The sequence below is a fragment of the Rhineura floridana genome, chromosome 15 (assembly GCF_030035675.1).
Source record: "Rhineura floridana isolate rRhiFlo1 chromosome 15, rRhiFlo1.hap2, whole genome shotgun sequence".
NCBI classification, from domain to species: domain Eukaryota; kingdom Metazoa; phylum Chordata; class Lepidosauria; order Squamata; family Rhineuridae; genus Rhineura; species Rhineura floridana.
In genome coordinates this window covers 8,726,769-8,747,265 of record NC_084494.1, presented here as the reverse complement: position 1 = coordinate 8,747,265, position 20,497 = coordinate 8,726,769, and the positions used below count along the sequence as shown (strand labels likewise).

Sequence of the window (20,497 nt, the reverse complement as noted above, 5' to 3'; positions counted from 1 at the left end):
ATTATCAACAGGGCTGGCTCCAAAGGGCGACCAGATGGGGCCCTGCCCGAGGGCCCCATGGCACACAGGGGCCCCTGAAGGGCCCCTCGTTATGGTGAGGGAGTAGCACTCCCCTTCCATTGCAGGCTTCCTGCTGTGGATCGCAAGGAGGGAGCTGCCCACCCGCTCATACCTGCTCGCTCGCTCTCCCCCCATTTGCCCACTCACTCGCTCTCCCCCCCATCCGCCCACCCACTCCATCACTCGCCCTCTGCCCCCGCCGGCTCCCTTGCTCACCCTCCCCCCGTCCCCTCACCCTCTCCTCCACCTGCTTGTTCACTTGCCCTCTCCCCCTGCTTACCCGCTGTCCTGAGGGCCCCTCATTATGGTGGGGGAGTAGCACTCCCCTTCTGTGGCAGGCTCCCTGCCGTGGATCACAGGGAGGGAGTTGCCTACCCATTCACCAGCCCACCTGTGCCTGCTCGCTCACCCACCCACTCACTCACCTGCCTGCTCACTCACCCTCTCCCCCCGCTCACTCGTCCGCTGTCCCACCCCCTTGCCTGCTTGCTCACCCGCCATCCCGCGGGCCCCTCATTATGGGGGGAGTGCTCCCCTTCTGAGGCAGTCTCCCTGCTGCAGATCACAGGGAGGGAGCTGCCCACCCGCTCGCCGGCCTACCCCTGCCCACTTGCTTGCTCTTCCCCCCACCAGCCCACAATCTCCTTTGCTCGCCCTCCCCCTGCCATCTCCCTTGCTTGCCTTCCACCCACCATCTCCCTTGCTCGCCTTCCCCCCGCCATCTCCCTTGCTTGCCTTCCCCCCGCCGTCTCCTTTGCTCGCCCTCCCCCACCTGCTCACTCACTCACCCTCTCCCCCCGCTTGCTCGCTCAACCTCCACCCAACCTCCCACTCCTCCGCCCACCTGGTAGGTAGGTAGGTAGATGGGGTGTGTGTGCATGTGTCAGGGCCTAGGGCAGGCTGGTGCCCAAGGGCCCCGGCATGCCTGGAGTCGGCCCTGATTGTCAAGGTCATGTCTGAGTCACCATAAGGTGGTGGTGGTGGTGTTTCTCCATGTGTGAACCCTCCCCCACTGCTTTTAATTTGATATTCATATTTATCACATCCTGGGAAAGAATTACAAGCAATATGCTATCCAAGATGTGGTCAGGCTTTGATTTCACTGCATGGGAGTTGTATTCTGAAGATGGCTTTTCCATTTTGAGGACAATGAGGGAAGTTTCCTCATAACACCTTTAGGATGTTAGATGTGGATGTAAAATGAAGTCTCATTGTCCTCATGATTAGTGTTTTTCTGTGACAGTACTTATTGTTACAGACTACCCTCACCTTTTTTTTTTGGTGCCCATGGCAGCCACTTTGTGCTGGCACCCACAACACTTTTATCAAGTTGTGAACACCGACACTTCTTTTTACCCCCCCCCAAAAAAAATCACTGCTCATGACACTGTCAGGACATCAGATGTGGATGTACAAAGGGGATCTCAGGAAAGCTATGCTGTGCTGCAGTTGCAAATATTAGCAAAATATCATGTGCGTGTACACATCCCTAAGTTGTTGCTTTTTTCCCGAAAGCAACATTTTCTAAATTAAATCTGGATGTTTAGGCAGAACATTTGTGGGATTTGAAGAGAAGCAAAATGAGTGTAGTTTTTATTGTTATTGTTGTTGTTGTTAAACATATCACACCTCTTTATCAATAAACTCCATGCACTTATTACACTTCTATTCTACCATTCCTCAAAGGAACTCAAGGCAGTGTATATGGTTCTCTTACCCCCCCCCATTGTCACAACAACCCTGTGAGGTAGGTTAAGTTGAAAGATAGTAAGTAGCCCAAGGTCACCCAGTGAGCTCCATGGCTGACAGGGGATTTGAACCTGTCTCTCCCTGAGATCTAACCACTACCCCCATGCCAGCTCCTCAAAGTGGCTTACAGCAAATTTTAAGGTTTGTTTTCTACCATTAGACTAGTAGAATTTCTCAAGTGTGTGAGTATGTTTGCACACAGCCCCACTAAAAGTTCATAATAACAAGTCTCTTGAATGCAACCTCTTTGTTGTTGTTGTTTAAAATGTAACTTAACTATATAGCAATTCCATTTGGATGTGGGTGGAAGCAACGAAAATGGTGGGCTGAGGGTGTGTGGGGGCGAGAGATGCCTGTCAGCTTGGCTCCCCCTTTCATAATCTATTAAGATCAGCCCTCTCGGCTGGACTTCATTACAATAGCTGAGTACCTTATTTAATCCGCTAATTAAAGTCTTTAGGGGGGCTGAATTTTCATATTGAAATGTAATTGGATAAACAATAGACGTAAATAAGCCTTTGGAGGGGAAACTGTGTGTATGTATATGGGTGGGTGTTTTAAGAAACTTCCCTTCCACCCACCTTGTTACATTTTCCAGGCCTGTGGTCAGGTAAAGCCAGTGATTGCTCTGGCGTCAGAGGGCTTGAATCCACCGTAATCATGTCATCTTCACAGATTATATGATTGTAAGGTCAAACAGCCAATTTATGACCACATTAACACCATACATTTATTCCACTATTATCCCACTTTAAACAGTCATGGCTTCCCCAAGGAATCCTGGGAAGTGTAGTTTGTGAAGGGTGCTGAGAGTTGTTAGGAGACCCCTGTTGGCCCCCTAGAGCTACAGTTTCCTGAGTGATGTAATAGTCAGTTCATCTCCTCAGAGAACTCTGGAATTGTAATTCTGTGAGGGGAACAGGGTGTGTGTCTCCAAACAACTGTCAGCACCCTTCACAAACTACACTTCCCAGGATTCTTTGGGGGAAGCCATGACTGTTTAAAGTGGAACAATAGTGGAATAAATGTCTCGTGTGAATGTGGCCTATATGTGAATGATGGAAGCAGCTATGTTTATGCATTCACATGCCTTCCTTGTTCAAGTGTAAAGTGAGAAGTCTTTAAATTTTTTTGTACAAAAACAAAAAGGGATACAGATGAGGTGGAGTGACCCTCCCCACCATGCCTGAGATAACTTAGCTTGTCCCACCCAGTCGCCTTAGAACCCCACCCCTCGATATCACCTCCGGGAACCCAAGATCCAATGCTGTGCCTTGTCTGAGCAGAAGCCCAGTACCAAAGGCCCAGGGTGTAGTGAGTTCTACTCAGAGTAGGCCCATTTAAATTAATGGACCTAAGTTAGTCATGTCTTCATGAACATAAGAACATAAGAAGAGCCTGCTGGATCAGGCCAGTGGCCCATCTAGTCCAGCATCCTGTTCTCACAGTGGCCAACCAGGTGCCTGGGGGAAGCCCGCAAGCAGGACCCGAGTGCAAGAACACTCTCCCCTCCTGAGGCTTCCGGCAACTGGTTTTCAGAAGCATGCTGCCTCTCACTAGGGTGGCAGAGCACAGCCATCATGGCTAGTAGCCATTGATAGCCCTGTCCTCCATGAATTTGTCTAATCTTCTTTTAAAGCCATCCAAGCTGGTGGCCATTACTGCATCTTGTGGGAGCAAATTCCATAGTTTAACTATGCGCTGAGTAAAGAAGTACTTCCTTTTGTCTGTCCTGAATCTTCCAACATTCAGCTTCTTTGAATGTCCACGAGTTCTAGTATTATGAGAGAGGGAGAAGAACTTTTCTCTATCCACTTTCTCAATGCCATGCATAATTTTATACACTTCTATCATGTCTCCTCTGACCCGCCTTTTCTCTAAACTAAAAAGCCCCAAATGCTGCAACCTTTCCTCGTAAGGGAGTCGCTCCATCCCCTTGATCATTCTGGTTGCCCTCTTCTGAACCTTTTCCAACTCTATAATATCCTTTTTGAGATGAGGCGACCAGAACTGTACACAGTATTCCAAATGTGGCCGCACCATAGATTTATACAACGGCATTATGATATTGGCTGTTTTATTTTATGAAGTCTGCATATTATGAGTCTGCTCTGAGTAGGACTCACATTGGATACAACTCAGGATCTGTCTGGCAGCATGAGGTTTGCAACACCTTGATCCCCGACGGCATAAATAGTCTGTCAATTTTCGTCTCAGTTTCTTAGTTTTCCTATCTTCAGTTCACCACATTTCCACATCGGTTCATGATTTATTAAAAAAAAGGTCCTCATGAACATTTGTCAGCATTTTAGTGTGCATTTCTCCTAACAGACTCATTTTTGAAAGTAATTTTGCTTACTAGACCCATCTTTGCAAGCAATTTCCTTTAATGCAGGACATTTGTGTGTGTGTTATTTTCACTAATACAGGCATTTTTATGCACAATTTCCCTTGATATACACATTTTGGGGGGTTGAGTACTGCATCACAAACTTTGAAGAAGTACAAATTCCAAAGGATAGCTGTGTTTCATGGATTGTTTTGGGAAGGTGTGAATTAGGTAGGTTTGCACTGAAATGCAGAACGAAGCTCATTTCTTCTCCATCACCTGGCTTACCAGACAGCTGCCCGGCCCTGCTGGTAAATAGAGCTGGCCTGAGGCATTAGGTTGCCTGAGGCTGAGCAGCAAATGTCAGCTCCTGCCCAACCCAAGAGGCAAGGTACCCAAAGTCAGTTAAGTTATTTTGGCACCTGAGCTAGAACACCCCACAACCCTTCTCCCTTTCCCTGGCAGTAAAAATGCCACAAGAATACTTAAATGCTTGCCATGCTGGCCCTTTTATGACACCCCAAGTCCGCAGCCTGCCTCCCCCTGCCTAAGGGTAGGGCCAGCCTTGCTGGGGTCTGAGCCACTGAGCTGTGGTGATGGCAACTGAACACTCCCACACGCTGAGTCACTTCAGGTACTTTTCTGCCAAGATCAGAGCCTCGAATGAAAGAAGGCAGCCTGAATTGGTGGAGCGCAGAGAGGGAAAGGTAAGAGGCCACTTAACACTCTCTCTCTTCCCATATGCCCCTTTCAGTGTCAAAATCTCACACATGCACTTTGCAAATAAATTTCTCTTCCATCAACCATATGCTGGCTGCATACACGCCATACATCTAAAGCACATTTAAAGCACATTCCCGCCCCTGCCCAGAGAATCCTAGGAGCTGTCATTTGTTAAGGATGCTGGGAACTGTAGTTCTGTGAGGGGTAGACTACAGTTTCCAGGATTCCTAGATGGGTGTGCTTTAAATGTACAGTGTTGCTGCTGCTGTTGTTGCTGTTGTCTTTAGAGCATTTTTCCAGGCACTTAGTTGCTCATCACCATTTTTTTATCCGTTTCTATCCTGCCATTTCTCCCAAGAGCCCAGGGCAATGTTCATTGGGGTCATCCCATTTTTCTCCCCACAAACAGCCTGGGTAAAGTAGGGATTAGATGGGCGTGTAGTGCTTTGCTCAATGCCACCCGCTGAGATTTATGGTGGATTTGAGGCCAAGGTTAACACTCTATCCACTGCACAACACTGCTTCCTCACCCACCCTTTTAACCCTTTTTAACACAAGTTCTTCCTTCTAATTCTGGCACACCCATCCTCACTACATCTCTCTGACAAGCACAGCAGCTTCCCTTACAAGACCTGCATCCTCCTATGGTTCTCTCCTAGCCCCATCTTTCCTCTCCCTGTGAACACTCCCCATTTGTATACAATACAATACTGAGCTAAATGAACCATTGCTCAGGCTCAGTGTAAAGCAGATTACTATGTTCTTATGCTCACCACTGATAAGCACTTCCAGCTGTAGATTCACCAATATCCTGCCCTTTGTTCATATAGTTAGATCACTGGTAATGCCTGCACTCATGTGTACACACACACACACACACACACACACACACTCTTTCTCAAGCAGCAATAGAAGAACAAAAGAGCCTACTGGATCAGGCCAGTGGCCCTTCTAGTCCATATTCCTGTTCTCACTGTGGCCAACCAGAGGCAGCAGGAAACCCCTCAAGCAGGACCTAAGCACAAGGGACCTCTCCCCTCCTGTGAATTCAAGCAACTGGTTTTCAGAAGCATCCTGCCTCCTTCAGAGACAGTCAGTAGTTTCTCACAGTCAATACTGAGCTAGAGGGGCCAATGCTCTGACATGAGGCAGCTTCCTATGTCCCTGTCCTCAAGGGGTCTGTGGATTGCACTGTCTCAGCTGCCTGTCTCAACACAGGGATGGCTGACAAATACCAGTGAACCATAAGAATCCAGATTATCACTGACCACCATGTTGAGACAATCCTGCCCAACACCAGGAGGTGAATGGGAGGTGAAGTCTGCAGAAGGTGAACTTTCTGGCCACGGTGCAGTGTGCCCGCTACTGCAGTAGCACACTCAGCACCATGGCAGTATGAACAGGGTACGAATGGGAGGACAACTTTGATTCAGTTCGCATTGAAAGGTGAACCTGCCTAATTTGTACTTTCTGAAACATAATGGGAACTGAGACACAGCCAACATTCAAAATTCACACTTCTCCAAAATTTTGCAATGCAGTTCTCCAGCCAAGTCACGTGTACAGAAATGCACATATTGGGGTAAAGTGTGCATAACAATGCATATATTCATGAAAATTACATACAAAAATACATTATGTGTAGGTAATATGTGTAGGTTAGGCAAAATTGCATACAAAATAGGTATATTAAGAGAAATCTGCTCTAAAATGCCAATGAATTTTCAAGAGGACTTTTTGAAAAAGAATATCGCAAACTGACCTGGAAATGTGGAGGCCAGAACTTAAGACTGAGAAAATGAGAAATAGAGAGAATTGGCAAATTTGCCCATCCCTAGGAGAGTACGGGGGAAACTATCTTCAGCACCTGTGGGCTCACACCCAAGCCCTGGTCTCTGCATTCCAAGTGAATGGATTTGTGCCCAAATACTTTCTTGTGCATCACACTGCAGATATCTTCTTTCTGCATCGGATGCTTTCCTCATCTAGTTTTCCAAAGAAGTAGGTCAGAACAAATTGTTTTCTCCGAGTGCTACATATCCCCCCCCCACTCCGGTTGGCTCTCTGCCAAAACAGCTTTATGAGTTTGCCGACCTTTGTAATGGATGTTTGCCGAATATTCAAGGGATGTTTATTTTTTAATGGACTTCTTTCCCCACACTTCCCCCTTGCTTTCTTTTGCTCCGCCTCCAGATTGACTGCTGTTGACCCCTCTTAACGACTTCAAAGCTTAATGGAGTGCAGACTAAAAAGGGGACAGCATTTCACAGTGCCAGTTGACATTTTGCTTAAGCCATCTGGAGTTTGCTTTTCCGAAACAATTCTTCGACCCCCTCCCCTTCATGGTGCTTAATTTTAAAATGGGATGTGTAGGTACAGCTGAAGAGTACCTACAAAGCACATCTCCTTGATCTGCCAGTTCCACAGTGCAATCCTGTGCATCCATACTTAGAAGTAAACCCCACAGAGTTCAGTGCAGCTTTAACCCTTAATCTAAGATGGGTAAGACCTTTCTGTGATTTATGAATATGCAAAGCCCTTTCTTCACCCCCACCCCTGCTGAGGGCGATAAATTTCACTTCTCTTGAGGGAATGAAATAATTAAGCTGTGGATTCACTCCCACAAGAAGTACTGATGGCCAACAACTTGGATGACTTGAAAAGAGGATTCGACAAACTCATGGAGGATAAGGCTAAATGGCTACTAGCCACAATGGCTATGTTCTACCTTCACTGCTGGAGGCAAACATGCCTCTGAAAATACTCTGGAAGTCACAGGTGGTGGGGAGAGTGAAGTTCTACTCACATCCTCCTTGTGAGCTTCCCATGGGCATCTGGCTGGCCACTGTGAGATCAGGATGCCTCCCTGGATGGGCCTTTGGTTTCATCCAGCAGGGCTGTCCTTTGTTCTTAGTGATCACCTGCACATGCTCTGATGCAGTTTATTTCCAGCCATTCCCCAGGTTGAAAAGGAGAGAAGTCTCTGGTCCACAACATAGAAAACTCAGAAACCGAGGCTTGATGCAAACTTTTGAAATATAAGCTTGGAATACAGGGCATACAAGGCTCAATTTGATATCTGAGTTTGGATCTTTGCCTGTTTTAGTGACAATTATTATTATTAGTAGTAGTAGTGTTGTTGTTGTTGTTGTTATTATTATTATTATTAATTATCTGCCCTTTCCCCTCTTGCTTGTTATCTAATCTGGGACAACTTCTGCACTGGGATCAAAGGTCCAATGACCCATGGGAGACATAGTTCATTTGACGGCTCCTGCAGCGGCACACCAGGGCACAACACGAAGGGCACTGGATGGGGGGAAAGAGCAGTCCTCCTTTCCCTCATTTTGCTGCCTGCCATTAGCAGCAAGTTAGTCTTTGGGGGACCAGAGAGAATTGGTGAGGAAGATGGGAGAAAACCTGGGAATTTCTCTCTGGGGTGTGTGTGTGTGTTTTAATGCAAGCTGGAGAAGCTTTGACTTGAGCCTGACAAGTCCCTGGATCTCATATCTAAGTGCAGCAAGCTTCTTTGGCATTTCTATTTAGAGGTGAAAGTAAAGGACTCTGTCTTCAAGACTATGAAGCCATCAGTGAGGCACTCGAGGTGTGATATCCTTGTTGGGCCATTTTGTCCACTTTGTGGCAAGTTGTGGTCTGGATTATATGAGATCACTTATGGTGGGAGGCGGGCTGATATTTGTAGGATAGGAAGCTGAACGCTGGCCTTTCAGCTGTGACAGTAAGTCTCAGTGCTTCAGAGGTGAACAGTTACAGCTGGAGACAGTATTAGCTGCTGCTTCATTCTGCCAAGCCAAGGGTGCTGTCATACCGCACACTAGAAACTGTCCTGTGCTGAACAAGTCCATTGGCCCGTTTAGACTAGTACTCAAAGCAACTCTCCAGGCTTCCAAATGAAAGCTTTTCTAAGGCCAGTCTGCACCCCTAAGAAACGCTACAGCTTTGCTCCCCTGAGATGGCTTTGAAAGAGGATTAAACAAATACATGGGTGATCAGGCTAGCAGTGGCTAAATCCTGGTTGCTACTCAGCCTTTATTTGCATATGAAATCAGAGATTATGATGATGATTTAACACGAAACATTTCTTTAGTATTACTGGGCTTCTACTGGGAGGAAAGGCGGGGTATAAATCTAGCCTTACATCACCAATTTTGATCATGTTAAATACAGCTTGATCAACTTAAATAGATTCCCTGCACTGTGGAATGCCCTCCCCCCCTTGTACCTGAAGCAGCTTCAGATGTCTTGTCAAGACGTATCTTTTCCCCTCAGGCTTTCTCTGACCCATACAATCACACCCTGTTTGATGTCCTTGAATCCCCTGAATTCCTTTTTTATTATTTTCCCATGTTTTTCTACTACTGTTTTACAGGTTTTGTGTTGTATTTTCGAGCTAATGTTTTTGTTTTTTTCTGTTGCTCACGGCTTGGATATTTTTAAATATTGGCTCACATCCAAAGTAAGTCACTTGTTTGGTTAAGCACAGGGATTTACACTTGTACAACAGAACATCCCCCCTCTCCTCCCCATCCCACCCCACATGCCCCCTAAATCTGTTCTGGCATTTCCCTTAACCTTCCAGCACAGATACGGGGAGAACACGGGGGGGGGGAGTTCTGTTTCACAAGCAGAAATTCTTGCACTAACAGAATGAGGGTGTTGGATAATGGCAGTTAAGTGGTTTACAAAAGATTTAAACTAAATGAATAGAAGCAGGGTGCAATCCTGCAGGTGGCCTTTTGGCCAGGTGAGGGGCTATAAAAGGTGACATAACTGCTGTTCTGCCAGTGGAGAGGGAAGCTTGCTGAAAGGACAGCCCTGTGGCGCTCCTGTGGAAAGCTCAGCAGCCATAAATGTCTCATCAGTGGTGTTCCACTGGCGGCGGAGACTGAAGCAGGGCACTCTGGGAGCAGCCAGACACACCTTCAAAAGGGCCTGAAACTATTCCAGCTCTAGAGCTGGTGTAATAATTCCCCTCCCCTTTGAGTAGGTGCCGCCCTGGGCTCCTTCTGGAAGGAAGGACAGGACAGAAATGTTTAATAATAATAATAATAAAGTAAAAAAGTCTGCCTCCAGCTCTACCTTCAGCTATCCTACAAAGTTTAGGACAGGTGTGGGGAACAGAATCTGGTCAGTGGGCCAGATCCTGAGCTCCTCCTCATCTTGTGAGCCACTTCTGACAAGTGTAGTGGTTAAGGTGTTGGACTAGGACCTGGGAGACCAGAGTTCGAATCCCCACATAGCCATGAAGCTCACTGGGTGACCTTGGGCCAGTCAGTGCCTCTCAGCCTCATGAAAACCCTGTTAATAGGGTTGCCATAAGTTGGAAGGCAGTACATTTACATTTTTGAGCTGCACTGCAAAGGAAGATCCTAGCAGAAAGAGGGATTTGCAACCACTGCTGATCAGCTGACTGGTGATCACACCCCACTTTTGGCAAGTATCTGCTCTGCTATGATCGGGAGCTCCTGACTGGAACCAAAAGTTGCCAAATACAAGCCACACTTGCCAGTGAGCAATCTGGACTGCACTTTAGGGCTCCTGTTTGTTCCTTTGCAGCCGCATCTTCTTGCCCCACACCAGCTGTTCATATATGGCATGCAATGTGGGGCCAGTGGGTGTGGTTGGGGAAAACGGCCTTGTCTGCCAAATTAAGACCCCTGTTGGACCTGATTTAGTCTGCATGCCAGGAATTTCCCACTGCTGGCTTAGGATATCATCATGCTGTCAGGTGACTGACAGGCAGGCAGCTCTGCCCAGCTGTCCAAGTATCCCACACAGGGTAGAGGAGTTCCAGATCCATCTCACTGGCCAGATCCAGTCCCCCACCTAGACCTAGAACTAGATCTTAGTCCCTGGTTTTTTTTAAAAAAATTGAGTTAATTATTTCTGTCTGTCTCAGGTTTGGTTCTTAATGATGGTTGGGCAGGCATAAGTCAGACTTCAACCTGTATGAGAGCTTCTGTCCTTCACACACTAGCAGCGACAAAATGGAAAAGAACAATTTGTGCCATTTTCACCACTTATGTGACACATGAAGCATATCTCTGCCGCAGTTATTTGGCAAAGAGAACCTGTGTAGGAGACTTTCTAAAGACAATTTAATAGAGAGAAGCTCGTTGCCATTCAGTCTGCATGAAAATTGGAGATGGATTAATGCAAATCTTGGATTATGTAATTTCCTTTGTAAGGAAGGTGTCACAAAAGACGTTTCCAATATGGTGTCAGAAATTGAAGGAGGAAGAGAGAACTCCCCAAGAGAAATGTTTGTTTGTTTGTTGAGAGAGAGAGAGAGAGAGAGAGAGAGAGAGATTATGAAAGCAAGGGGGTTGATCACAAAAGAAGGGTTTTGGTGTGTGTGTTTTTAAAGCCCCATAAAGTGGAAGATTGGTAGCATTTGACATAGATGAATAAGAGCAAAATACCGGAGAAGGCTTGAAAGAGAGACAGTTCAGGTGTTAATAATAACAGAGAGAAAGGAATCCTTTAGAAATGAAATAGTGTGTAAGCAGATAACAGGGGGAAACTGCATAGCTAATATTCCTGGATTCAAAATACTATTTGTCTCCCCTAGGTTTTTTACGTCTCTGCAGAAAAACAAAAATGTGTTTTGTCTTAGTTTTAGAAATAGGGGAATCTATTATACTAAGCTTGAGTTCTAAAATGGTCCTCCAATGGTCATGCAACACAACAAACACATACACGCAGTGCTCACCCCCCCCAATTTCCCATCATGATCCCGCAAAAGAGCTGACTCTTTGCATCTCTTTACACTACTTTGATTTGACATTTAATTTAGTAGAGATGGGCCCATCTCCTCGGATCAGCTTGGGATTTTCCTGAAGTTTCACCAGGGGAGGGAAGCAAGAAGTCTTGGAACAAATTCCTTAAGTTGATCCAAGGGCTCAGAGCAGCTTCAGGCTGTTCTCCTGCAGGCCATAAGCCCAGGCCACCAGCCACCCTTATACATATCTGCCCCTTCCCTTCCTTCATCATCAGCAACAGGAGATATGAAAAGGAAGGTGTGTTCACCTTCTCCTTCTTTCTTTCCTTCCTCCTGTTGCCCTTGCTGATAATATGACAAGCATGGGGGATTTGGGGATCTATAGGTCTTGTAACTGCAGGAATCCTTGGACAAACTAGAGCTCTGGTGGTTCCCCATGGCTGTCATAGTAGGGGTGTTCACATGTTACATTATGGAACGTGTTCAGAGGAGGACAACAAAATTGATCAGGGGATTGGAAACAAAGCCCTGTAAGGAGAGACTAAAAGAACTGAGCATGTTGAGCCTTGAGAAGAGAAGACTGAGGGAAGAGATGATAGCACTCTTCAAGTACTTGAAAGGTTGCCACACAGAGGAGGGACAGGATCTCTTCTCAATCATCCCAGAGTGCAGGACACGGAATAATGGGCTCAAGTTGCAAGAAGACAGATTTCGGCTGAACATCAGGAAAAACATCCTAACTGTTGGAGTGGTACAGTAATTAAACCAATGACCTAGGGAGGTGGTGGACTCTCCAACAATGGAGGCAATCAAGAGTCAGCTGGACAGCCACCTGACAGGGATGCTTTAAGTTGGATTCCTACATTGAGCAGGGGATTGGACTCGATGGCCTTGTAGGCCCCTTCCAACTCTTCTATGATTCTCTGATTCAACAAGTGTATAGTCTGTGTTCCTTTGTACACAGTAGTTACGCTGTACAAATCAAGAAGTGTACACCAGGGTTCTGCAATTGCTCTGGCCAGTTCCCAAACCAAATCAGGCCGATTCCGTTGATTCAGCCAGAGCAGGTTGAGTCAGTCATTGGTTGCTTTGGACCCACCTGGAGCAATCTGGACTTGGGAGTCAGGGGGAAGGAGGAGACCCAGACAAGTAGTGTCTCCTTCTCATCTCCCCCCACCGCATGTTTAAGTAGAGTTTAAAACCCTCACAGTTTAGTACCAAGTCCAAGCTTGGACAGCATCACTGGCATCTCTGTTGCTTAGTGCTCACAGTGGGTGAGGCACTGAACAGGGCCAGGGGAAGAGAGACAGAATTGGCCCTGAGCACACAAGATTGGATGGCATTGGACAAGAAGGGTCAGGAGAGCGTTGGGAAGATGTACAAGACCCATTGCTTACAACCAGGGATGTAAGAAAGCAGAGATTTCCATTCTGGCCAATATTCATCACAGCTGACGCTGTTCCCATTCTGCTGCAGTTCGCTTTCCTCGAGAAGTCACATTATTTGTTTCACTGTTCCCTGTAGCCAAATTTAATGTCATTAATTACATTATTGTTGTTTCATGATTCCACACCATTCCAATGTAAATGAACAGTCAAAGCAATGTGAACAATAACACCATTAGTTATGTATTGTTGCAGGATATTATTTTTTTTAAAAAAATGTGAGTGAATACCAACAACATTTGCTGGACTTATTTTCTGTTCTTGAAAAAAATGGACTGCCTTCAAGTCGATCCCGACTTATGGCAACCCTATGAATAGGGTTTTCATGGTAAGCGGTATTCAGAGGTTTACCATTACCTTCCTCTTTACCTGTTTCTTTCTGTTCTTGGCCATAGACAAATGGACTTCCATGTCTGTTTACAGTGGAAGTCTCCATCCGTACTTGAGACATGGTTTGTGAGGAATGACTTTCAGGTGTCTGATTGGTTAGAAAGGGAATCACCTTGGTGAACGGAGGAAAGTATGCTGTTCCAGGCCATTTCACACAGTTATATTTTTATGGCAGAAAAGTCACCAAAAGGGAATCCATCATCAGCGGTCTCTGCATACACACAAGAAAAAGTCCCCCTTCGATGGGACAACCAGGTGGGAGGGGGGGAGGCAGGAAGCATAAGTTAATTGTGTTTCCTCTCCTTCCCTCCCGTTCTGCTTATTTTCATGCTCAAAATGACTCTGCACTTTGGAACATTGTCTCAGCAGAGTGGCTTTTCACACAGCTCCTTCCATAGAGCCACACTTGCAAAACAAAATAAATATCCAGTTCCCCTGCAGGGGTGCCAAAAAAAATGCCTAGGATATCTTCCCTCCCTCTCTAATTAAACATCCAGATGCATTTGAGGTGGTTCCTTAAAATGGGCCAGTTAGAAAGGCAGCTGGAACGAGATGAGCTCTGAAAATAGATCCAAAAGTATTTTTAGCAAATTAACCAGGGAAGATGTCACTTATAGCATTTGTAACTGTATTATAGGTGTTCTGGTCCTACCTAGTGAATGCGGGGGGGGGGGAGTCAGCAAGCAGCTCCCTTGGGTGATGGCATCTCACTGTTTGCTGCTTCTCCCCCTCATCTTTGCTTAATATAAAAAACATAGAGTCAAGACGGGGAATAGCCTGTGTATTTTATTTATATTTATTTATTTATTTATTACATTTATATACCGCCCCATAGCCGAAGCTCTCTGGGCGGTTTACAACAATTAAAAACAATAAAAACAAATATACAAATTTTAAAGGACCAAAAAACAATTTAAAAACACAATTAAAAAGAAAATTAAAAACGATTAAAAAAACCTATATGGTTGCAGGTGACTTCCCCTGATGGCAGATGCTACTCTTTGAGCTGTGCTGTTTCAAATGACTATTTGGCTACTTTCTCTCTCCCCCAGAAACCTTGAGGTCTAGAAACCTGCTTTTTTTTTTAAGCCATGGGATGGCAAGCTGGCAGCCCATAGGCTGCTACATCCACTCCAACCTTTATTTTTCCCTCAGCTTCCCCTACACATCACACTGGAAACATAAGGTTCTCTGTCACTTCTAAACTGCCCAATTTATTCCCCTGGAGTGGGGGCTTATGAGGTCAGAAAGGGGGCTATGATGTCAGGGAAGAATGGCAGGAGCTACAAGAGTCAAGGACTGATCCTTCCTTCTGGGTACTGTCTCCCACTGGGAAATTAGACATTTTCCCAAAGGCATTATTTAAACAAGGAAAACAAAGCAGAGTTCTGCAGGTTTATTACCAGTGTTGGTGCTTTTGTTTCGTTGTGTTAAAGAATATTCCTAGCATTGTATGAGTAAGATCTTGAATGATAAAAGTTGCAGACGTTTTGCCCTCTCCCCTCCACTTCTCTTCCTGTCTCTTTCTTTTTGTGCTTCTTTCAGAAATCGACCAGGGGAGTTGCGGAGATCCAGGAGTGCCAGCCTACGGCAAGAGACAAGGGTCAACCTTCCGCCACGGGGACTCGCTGACGTTTGAATGCCAGCCTGCATTTGAACTGAAAGGACAGAAAACAATCACTTGTCAAAAGAGTAGCCAGTGGTCCTCTCAGAAACCAATCTGTGTTTGTAAGTCAGAGAGAAGGAACGGCCTCAAGCCATTTGCAAGGGCTAATGAAGGAGTTGTCAAGATTGCGCATTGTGCAAATGGGTTATTACCCGGATATTGAGGAACAAAGAGTTTAGTTCTGTGTTTAATGCAATAACATTTTGGAAGGGATTAGGGGAGGGAGGAACCCTGCAGCCCGCATAGCGAACAAGTTGGTCAACTTGGGGGAGAAATTGCTTCAGGAACTGGGCCCAGTTCAGACTCTCGGCAGCCCACACATAGAGGTGTCCTGCTGACATTCCGCAGTAAAGCAGGCACTGAGAGTGAGGGGCCAGTTGGGCTGATTGCTGCTCAGTGGCGGCTGGTGGCTCCATGTTCACAGTGCCTTGAACGTTTGGACTAAAACCCAGAGTAGATTGCACTGCCCCACTGACATGGAGCCACCAGCCGCCACTGTGGTGCTGTCTGGAGACACTGAGCTCGAGCCCACCGCTGAGGCTGAGCTACCACGATTGTACATAACATGCCACCATGTGGAGATGCCATTTTGTACGACTGGTGACTTCACGTGATCCCTGCCATGCTGTGAGACCACTACTACTACTCCTCCCCATTTGCTTCTGAGGCCAATCAGGTTGGGGGAAGGAGGGCTGCTAAAGGTTCTGAATTAGGGTCCTGGCTGCGTGTTGCATTCATCATGTCAGCAGAAGCCACTTGTAAGACTGTAGAAAAGAAGGGATGGGTAAGAAACAGGCTGCTTGCCCTGAAAGGGGGCTCGGGCCTCTCATGAAGCCCCATCAAACATTGAAACCCCTGGGGAAGGTAACTGGTAGTAATTGGGGATGCTTCAGGGGACCACATCCCTCATCCCCCCCAGCTGATTCCTTCCTTCTTCCCCCACCCCATCCCATTTTCTGATCACTTCCTCTTCCCCCCCCCACTCCTTCCCCAAGGCAAAATCTTACCTTGGGGGCCAGGCAGGTAGTGGTTCCTTGAATGGGTCATGCCCGCTGTGTGCATGTGCTTGCAGGCTTCCCATAAGCTTTGGTTGGCCACCGCGAGGACACGGTGCTGGACTGACCCAGCAGGACTTCTTTGCGTGTTCTTCTTCATTGTATTCTCCTTGGGTGGCTTTAAAGGAGGATTAGACAAATTCATGAAGGATAAGGCTATCAGTGGCTACTGGCCATGGTGGCTATGCACTCCCTCCATTGTCAGAGGCAATATGCTTCTGATTAACAGTCGCTGGGAATTGAAAGTGTGGTGCACGCTCTTGTGCCCAGGTATTTCTTGTGGGATTCCCAGAAGCGTCCGGTTGACCACTGAGAACAGGATGCTGTACTGGAATGCCTTTGGCCTGACCCAGAAGCAAGGCTCTTCTTGCGTTCACCAGGATTCCTTTCTCCCTGCTTCTTTCCAGAATGATAGGAGATGTATCCTGTGCCCTGATGCAGTGGCACCTTTTTACATCTAGGATTGTGGGGGTTGGTCTCATCATCCACAGCCGATGACATTTTCTGCCAGGGGGTGTGGTAGTAGTTGTGGTTCAACTCCCGGAACCCCAAGCAGAAGCAGACACCACTGCACCATGATGCTTGCTGCGCCTCTTTTTGCCTTTACAGGAAAACGAGGCCAGGTAGGAGCCCCCATGCTGCAGGAGCTGTTGCCTACCTCTCCCCAAGAGAAGCCATTGTCCATGGGGGTGAGGGGGATGCAACAGGCTGGCACTGAGGCTATGTGAGACTGGATTTGGGGCAGGCAGAGCACCTATGGAGAGCTGTACTTCCCACCCTGGTTTCGTCTTGCAGGGGTTCAACAGAGGCATCTGCCTAATGCAAGTCCCTCCTTGACTTCTTGTCACATCTGTAGTTGCAAATTCTGAGCTCTCCCCTAGTCCCACCAAAACAAAAGAGAGAAAAATTGGCAGGGAAAACTGGAGGGAATAATAAGCAAAGTATTTCTTTTTATTAATGTAGTAAATAAAGTATTTCAGTAAGTATTTATTTTTATTTATCTAATTTAATTTGGGGGAATGCATCACATACGACTTTGTTGTTGTTATGTGCCTTCAAGTCGATTACGACTTATGGTGACCCTATGAATCAGCGACCTCCAACAGCATCTGTCGTGAACCACCCTGTTCAGATCTTGTAAGTTCAGGTCTGTGGCTTCTTTTGTGGAGTCAATCCATCTCTTGTTTGGCCTTCCTCTTTTTCTACTCCCTTCTGTTTTTCCCAGCATTACTGTCTTTTCTAGTGAATCATGTCTTCTCATTATGTGTCCAAAGTATGATAACCTCAGTTTCATCATTCTACCTTCTAGTGATAGTTCTGCATTAATTTGTTCTAACACCCAATTATTTGTCTTTTTCACCGTCCATTGTATGCACAAAGCTGTCCTTCAACACCACATTTCAAATGAGTTGATTTTTCTCTTATCCGCCTTTTTCACTGTCCAACTTGCACATCCATACAAAGAGATCAGGAATACCATGGTCTGAATGATCCTGACTTTAGTGTTCACTGATACATCTTTGCATTTGAGGACCTTTTCTAGTTCTCTCATAACTGCCCTCCCCAGTCCTAGCCTTCTTCTGATTTCTTGACTATTGTCTCCATTTTGGTTAATGACTGTGCCAAGGTATTGATGTGCAATGTCCTCGTTGTCAACTTTAAAGTTACATAAATCTTCTGTTGTTACACATATGACTAACACTCTCAATTATTGTCATGTATTTTAGAGAACAAAGCATTATGGGGGGGCTGAATGTAGTCATACAGCAAAGACTGTTCCAGGCGCTCTCTATTAATAGTATTCAGGGGGCCCCATCCTTTGGGGGGATGTGGGCATATTTCCAAACCAGAAAAATTGCAGTTGGGCACCAGACACACACACACCCTGTTCAACTGGCTACAATATTAGACTTGTTTCCAGCTGAATTCCAGTGGGGAGAAGGGGCCCTTTGGTCCCCAAGGAACCCTGTGAACGCATATATCCCTGATGGGGTGGGTTGGCAACCCCCTAGATTAATTTCCTGATCTAACTATGTGTGTGCTCTTAGATCCAGAGGACCTGGGGTTTAATTCCCCAAAACCAATGTGACCCTGTGGTGTGTTTTGTCTTGGGCTTCAGGACATCTGGGGATATTTTCCAATGATTCAGAAGTTGGCTCTGAAGCAGTGTGTGGATGGAGGTGGGGGCGCAGGTGGACATGGGGGGTGGGAATCAGTGCAAATGTTTGATCAGGAATTGCTGCAAAATTAGTGTATGCATTCATGAAATCATCAGCTGTGTCATCTTCTAACTCTATATTGCATGAGATGTCAACAGTGGATGCTGGTCCATTAGAGCAAACAGTACACTGCCCCACCAAGCCAGTCTGCTCTTAGCTACCCCCTACCCGCCTGCCTGGTGGAACTGGCTGTCAGCTTCCTCCTCCTTAGTCTCAGGATTGCCTTTGTAAAACTCAGCAGGGAGGACAATGGGGAAAAAGCTAGAATTCCTTGTCGGCTCTGCCTGTCATTGGCTCTGGTTCCACCCACTGTTGGACCCTTCCTACTGCCCTACCCGTCCCAGTGATCAAGATTCACCACCGCACACTACATCAGCACAAAATCTGACTGTACATAAGGCTGACCTGCAGCTCTGTGATTGTGATTCAATATTAATGGAGAATCAGACGTAGAAGTAGGTTGTTGGTGGTGGTGGTGTTGGCGGCGGCGGCGGCGGCAGTGATTTGGAGAAAGAAGAGTACAACATCTTTGAAGTGTAAATGCATCTCTGAGCATCATGTAGACACGGGAAAAGGGCACAGTCATCTTACAACACTGTCTCACATATAGCTTCTCCACGTTTTGGAGAGCCTTTGCCATCTGAAAGGCTCTGGAACAGCTTATGGACCACTTCAGGTTAAGTTTGTTCCAAAACCTTCTCAGTCTCATAGGCAAGATTGGTTCTGGGCCAAGGAGTATCATAGATGAGCTGTTTTGTCAGGTTATTTAAGGGCTGAAGAAACAGGGAATCATTCCCTGACATACCATGGGCCTTTAATGTCTTGGGAATTTGCTGAGTAGGAAAACTGAGGGTTTCTTTCAAGCCCGCAGAGACTAGAAGGCAGACAACCACCCATCACCTCGAAGCCAGCAATACCTTCAAGGACAGCTATGAGCACCCAGCTGTCTCTTACGCCCCTCCACTATTCTGTTTTCCAGGCATCTGTAGCCACTGCCAGGATTGGCAAGACCGTGGTCAGTGTCTTGATGGGGTGGGGGTGGGGGGCTGGCAGTTCAGTCTGTCTTCCAAATAGCTGGATGTGATGTTGTGTTGGAAAACTGAGTGGCAGCTTTTCAGTTTGGGGGTTGCTTGGGCATGTCCCTGTGGGGCACTGAGAGCGGTGATCATTTGCTGATGACTTTGGGGAAAGAGAAGTGTAAAACATGGTATGAGTGTAGGTAAGGGGCCAGGTTCTCAACTGGCCAAACTGGCAGGTGTCAGGTCTGTCACTGGTGGCATTGCTTCTGGGCCCTGAAGTGTGAAGCACAGGGGGTGGCAGAAGAGAGAGGGGGTGGATGGGATATAGGATGCTAGAAACAAGGTCTCTCTAACAGTAACCCCCCCCCTCCGTGTCACCTGCCTTTTTCTTCATGTGCATACTGGGGAAAGTGTGTGTATGTATGTGTGTGTGTGTTTAAACTCCTTCCACTCGTTACTTCCCAAACTGCAAGGAACATCTCTCAGCCAAGAGGCAAGGGTGGATGACACCTAGAAAGTTTGGGAAAATTTAAAGGTCAAACTGTGAGCCCACAGATGGTGCCTTGCCCAGGTGACCACAACATTGCTTTTCCTTGTTGCCATGATGCACTCTCAAGTAATCAGCAAATATTAATGAATCGTATGAACTGTAAAGACCTTTTCATTCCTTCTATGGCTGGAACTGCATTTGACTGATTTGCCTATGATGAATGATCTGCACTTGGCCATGCGATAAGACCACAACTCAGCATCTTATGGCTGCACACTTAACATGGAATAGGTACTGTTGTCTTAATTGGAGACAGTTGTTTGGCTAAGATTCCTTGTAGGTCTTGAAGCCATTTATTTTATTTTTTGTTCTGCTTGAGTTTGTAGTTTGTTGGCGCCGCAACTAATGTGGGGAACTGCCATTTTCAATTAGAAATGTGGCTCTTGTGATATCATTAAAGCCGTAAATTTTCACATTCTGTGAACAGATATGGCCTGAAAGATATATGGCGTTGCTCTTTACCGTTGGGATTGCAGAGCGTTCAGGCTTTCCTAGCGAAGGTATTGTCTCTGAAAGTTATGTGAGGCATGCTGCTGTCACTACTCTCTGC

At 46.4% G+C, this 20,497-nt stretch overlaps 1 protein-coding gene across 7 annotated transcripts in view; it reads left to right on the top strand.

The window, feature by feature from the left end:
- The window catches only part of CSMD2 (CUB and Sushi multiple domains 2), a 769,620-nt gene that overhangs the window by 493,819 nt on the left and 255,304 nt on the right, over positions 1-20,497 (top strand). For 6 of the 7 annotated variants that reach the window (XM_061596301.1, XM_061596302.1, XM_061596304.1 and 3 more), the window contains one exon: positions 14,984-15,166. The exons of the other annotated variant lie outside the window; for it this stretch is intronic. In XM_061596301.1, the coding sequence (XP_061452285.1) occupies positions 14,984-15,166 (183 nt within the window). The remainder of the gene's footprint in view (positions 1-14,983; positions 15,167-20,497) is intronic. 7 annotated transcript variants of the gene reach the window in all.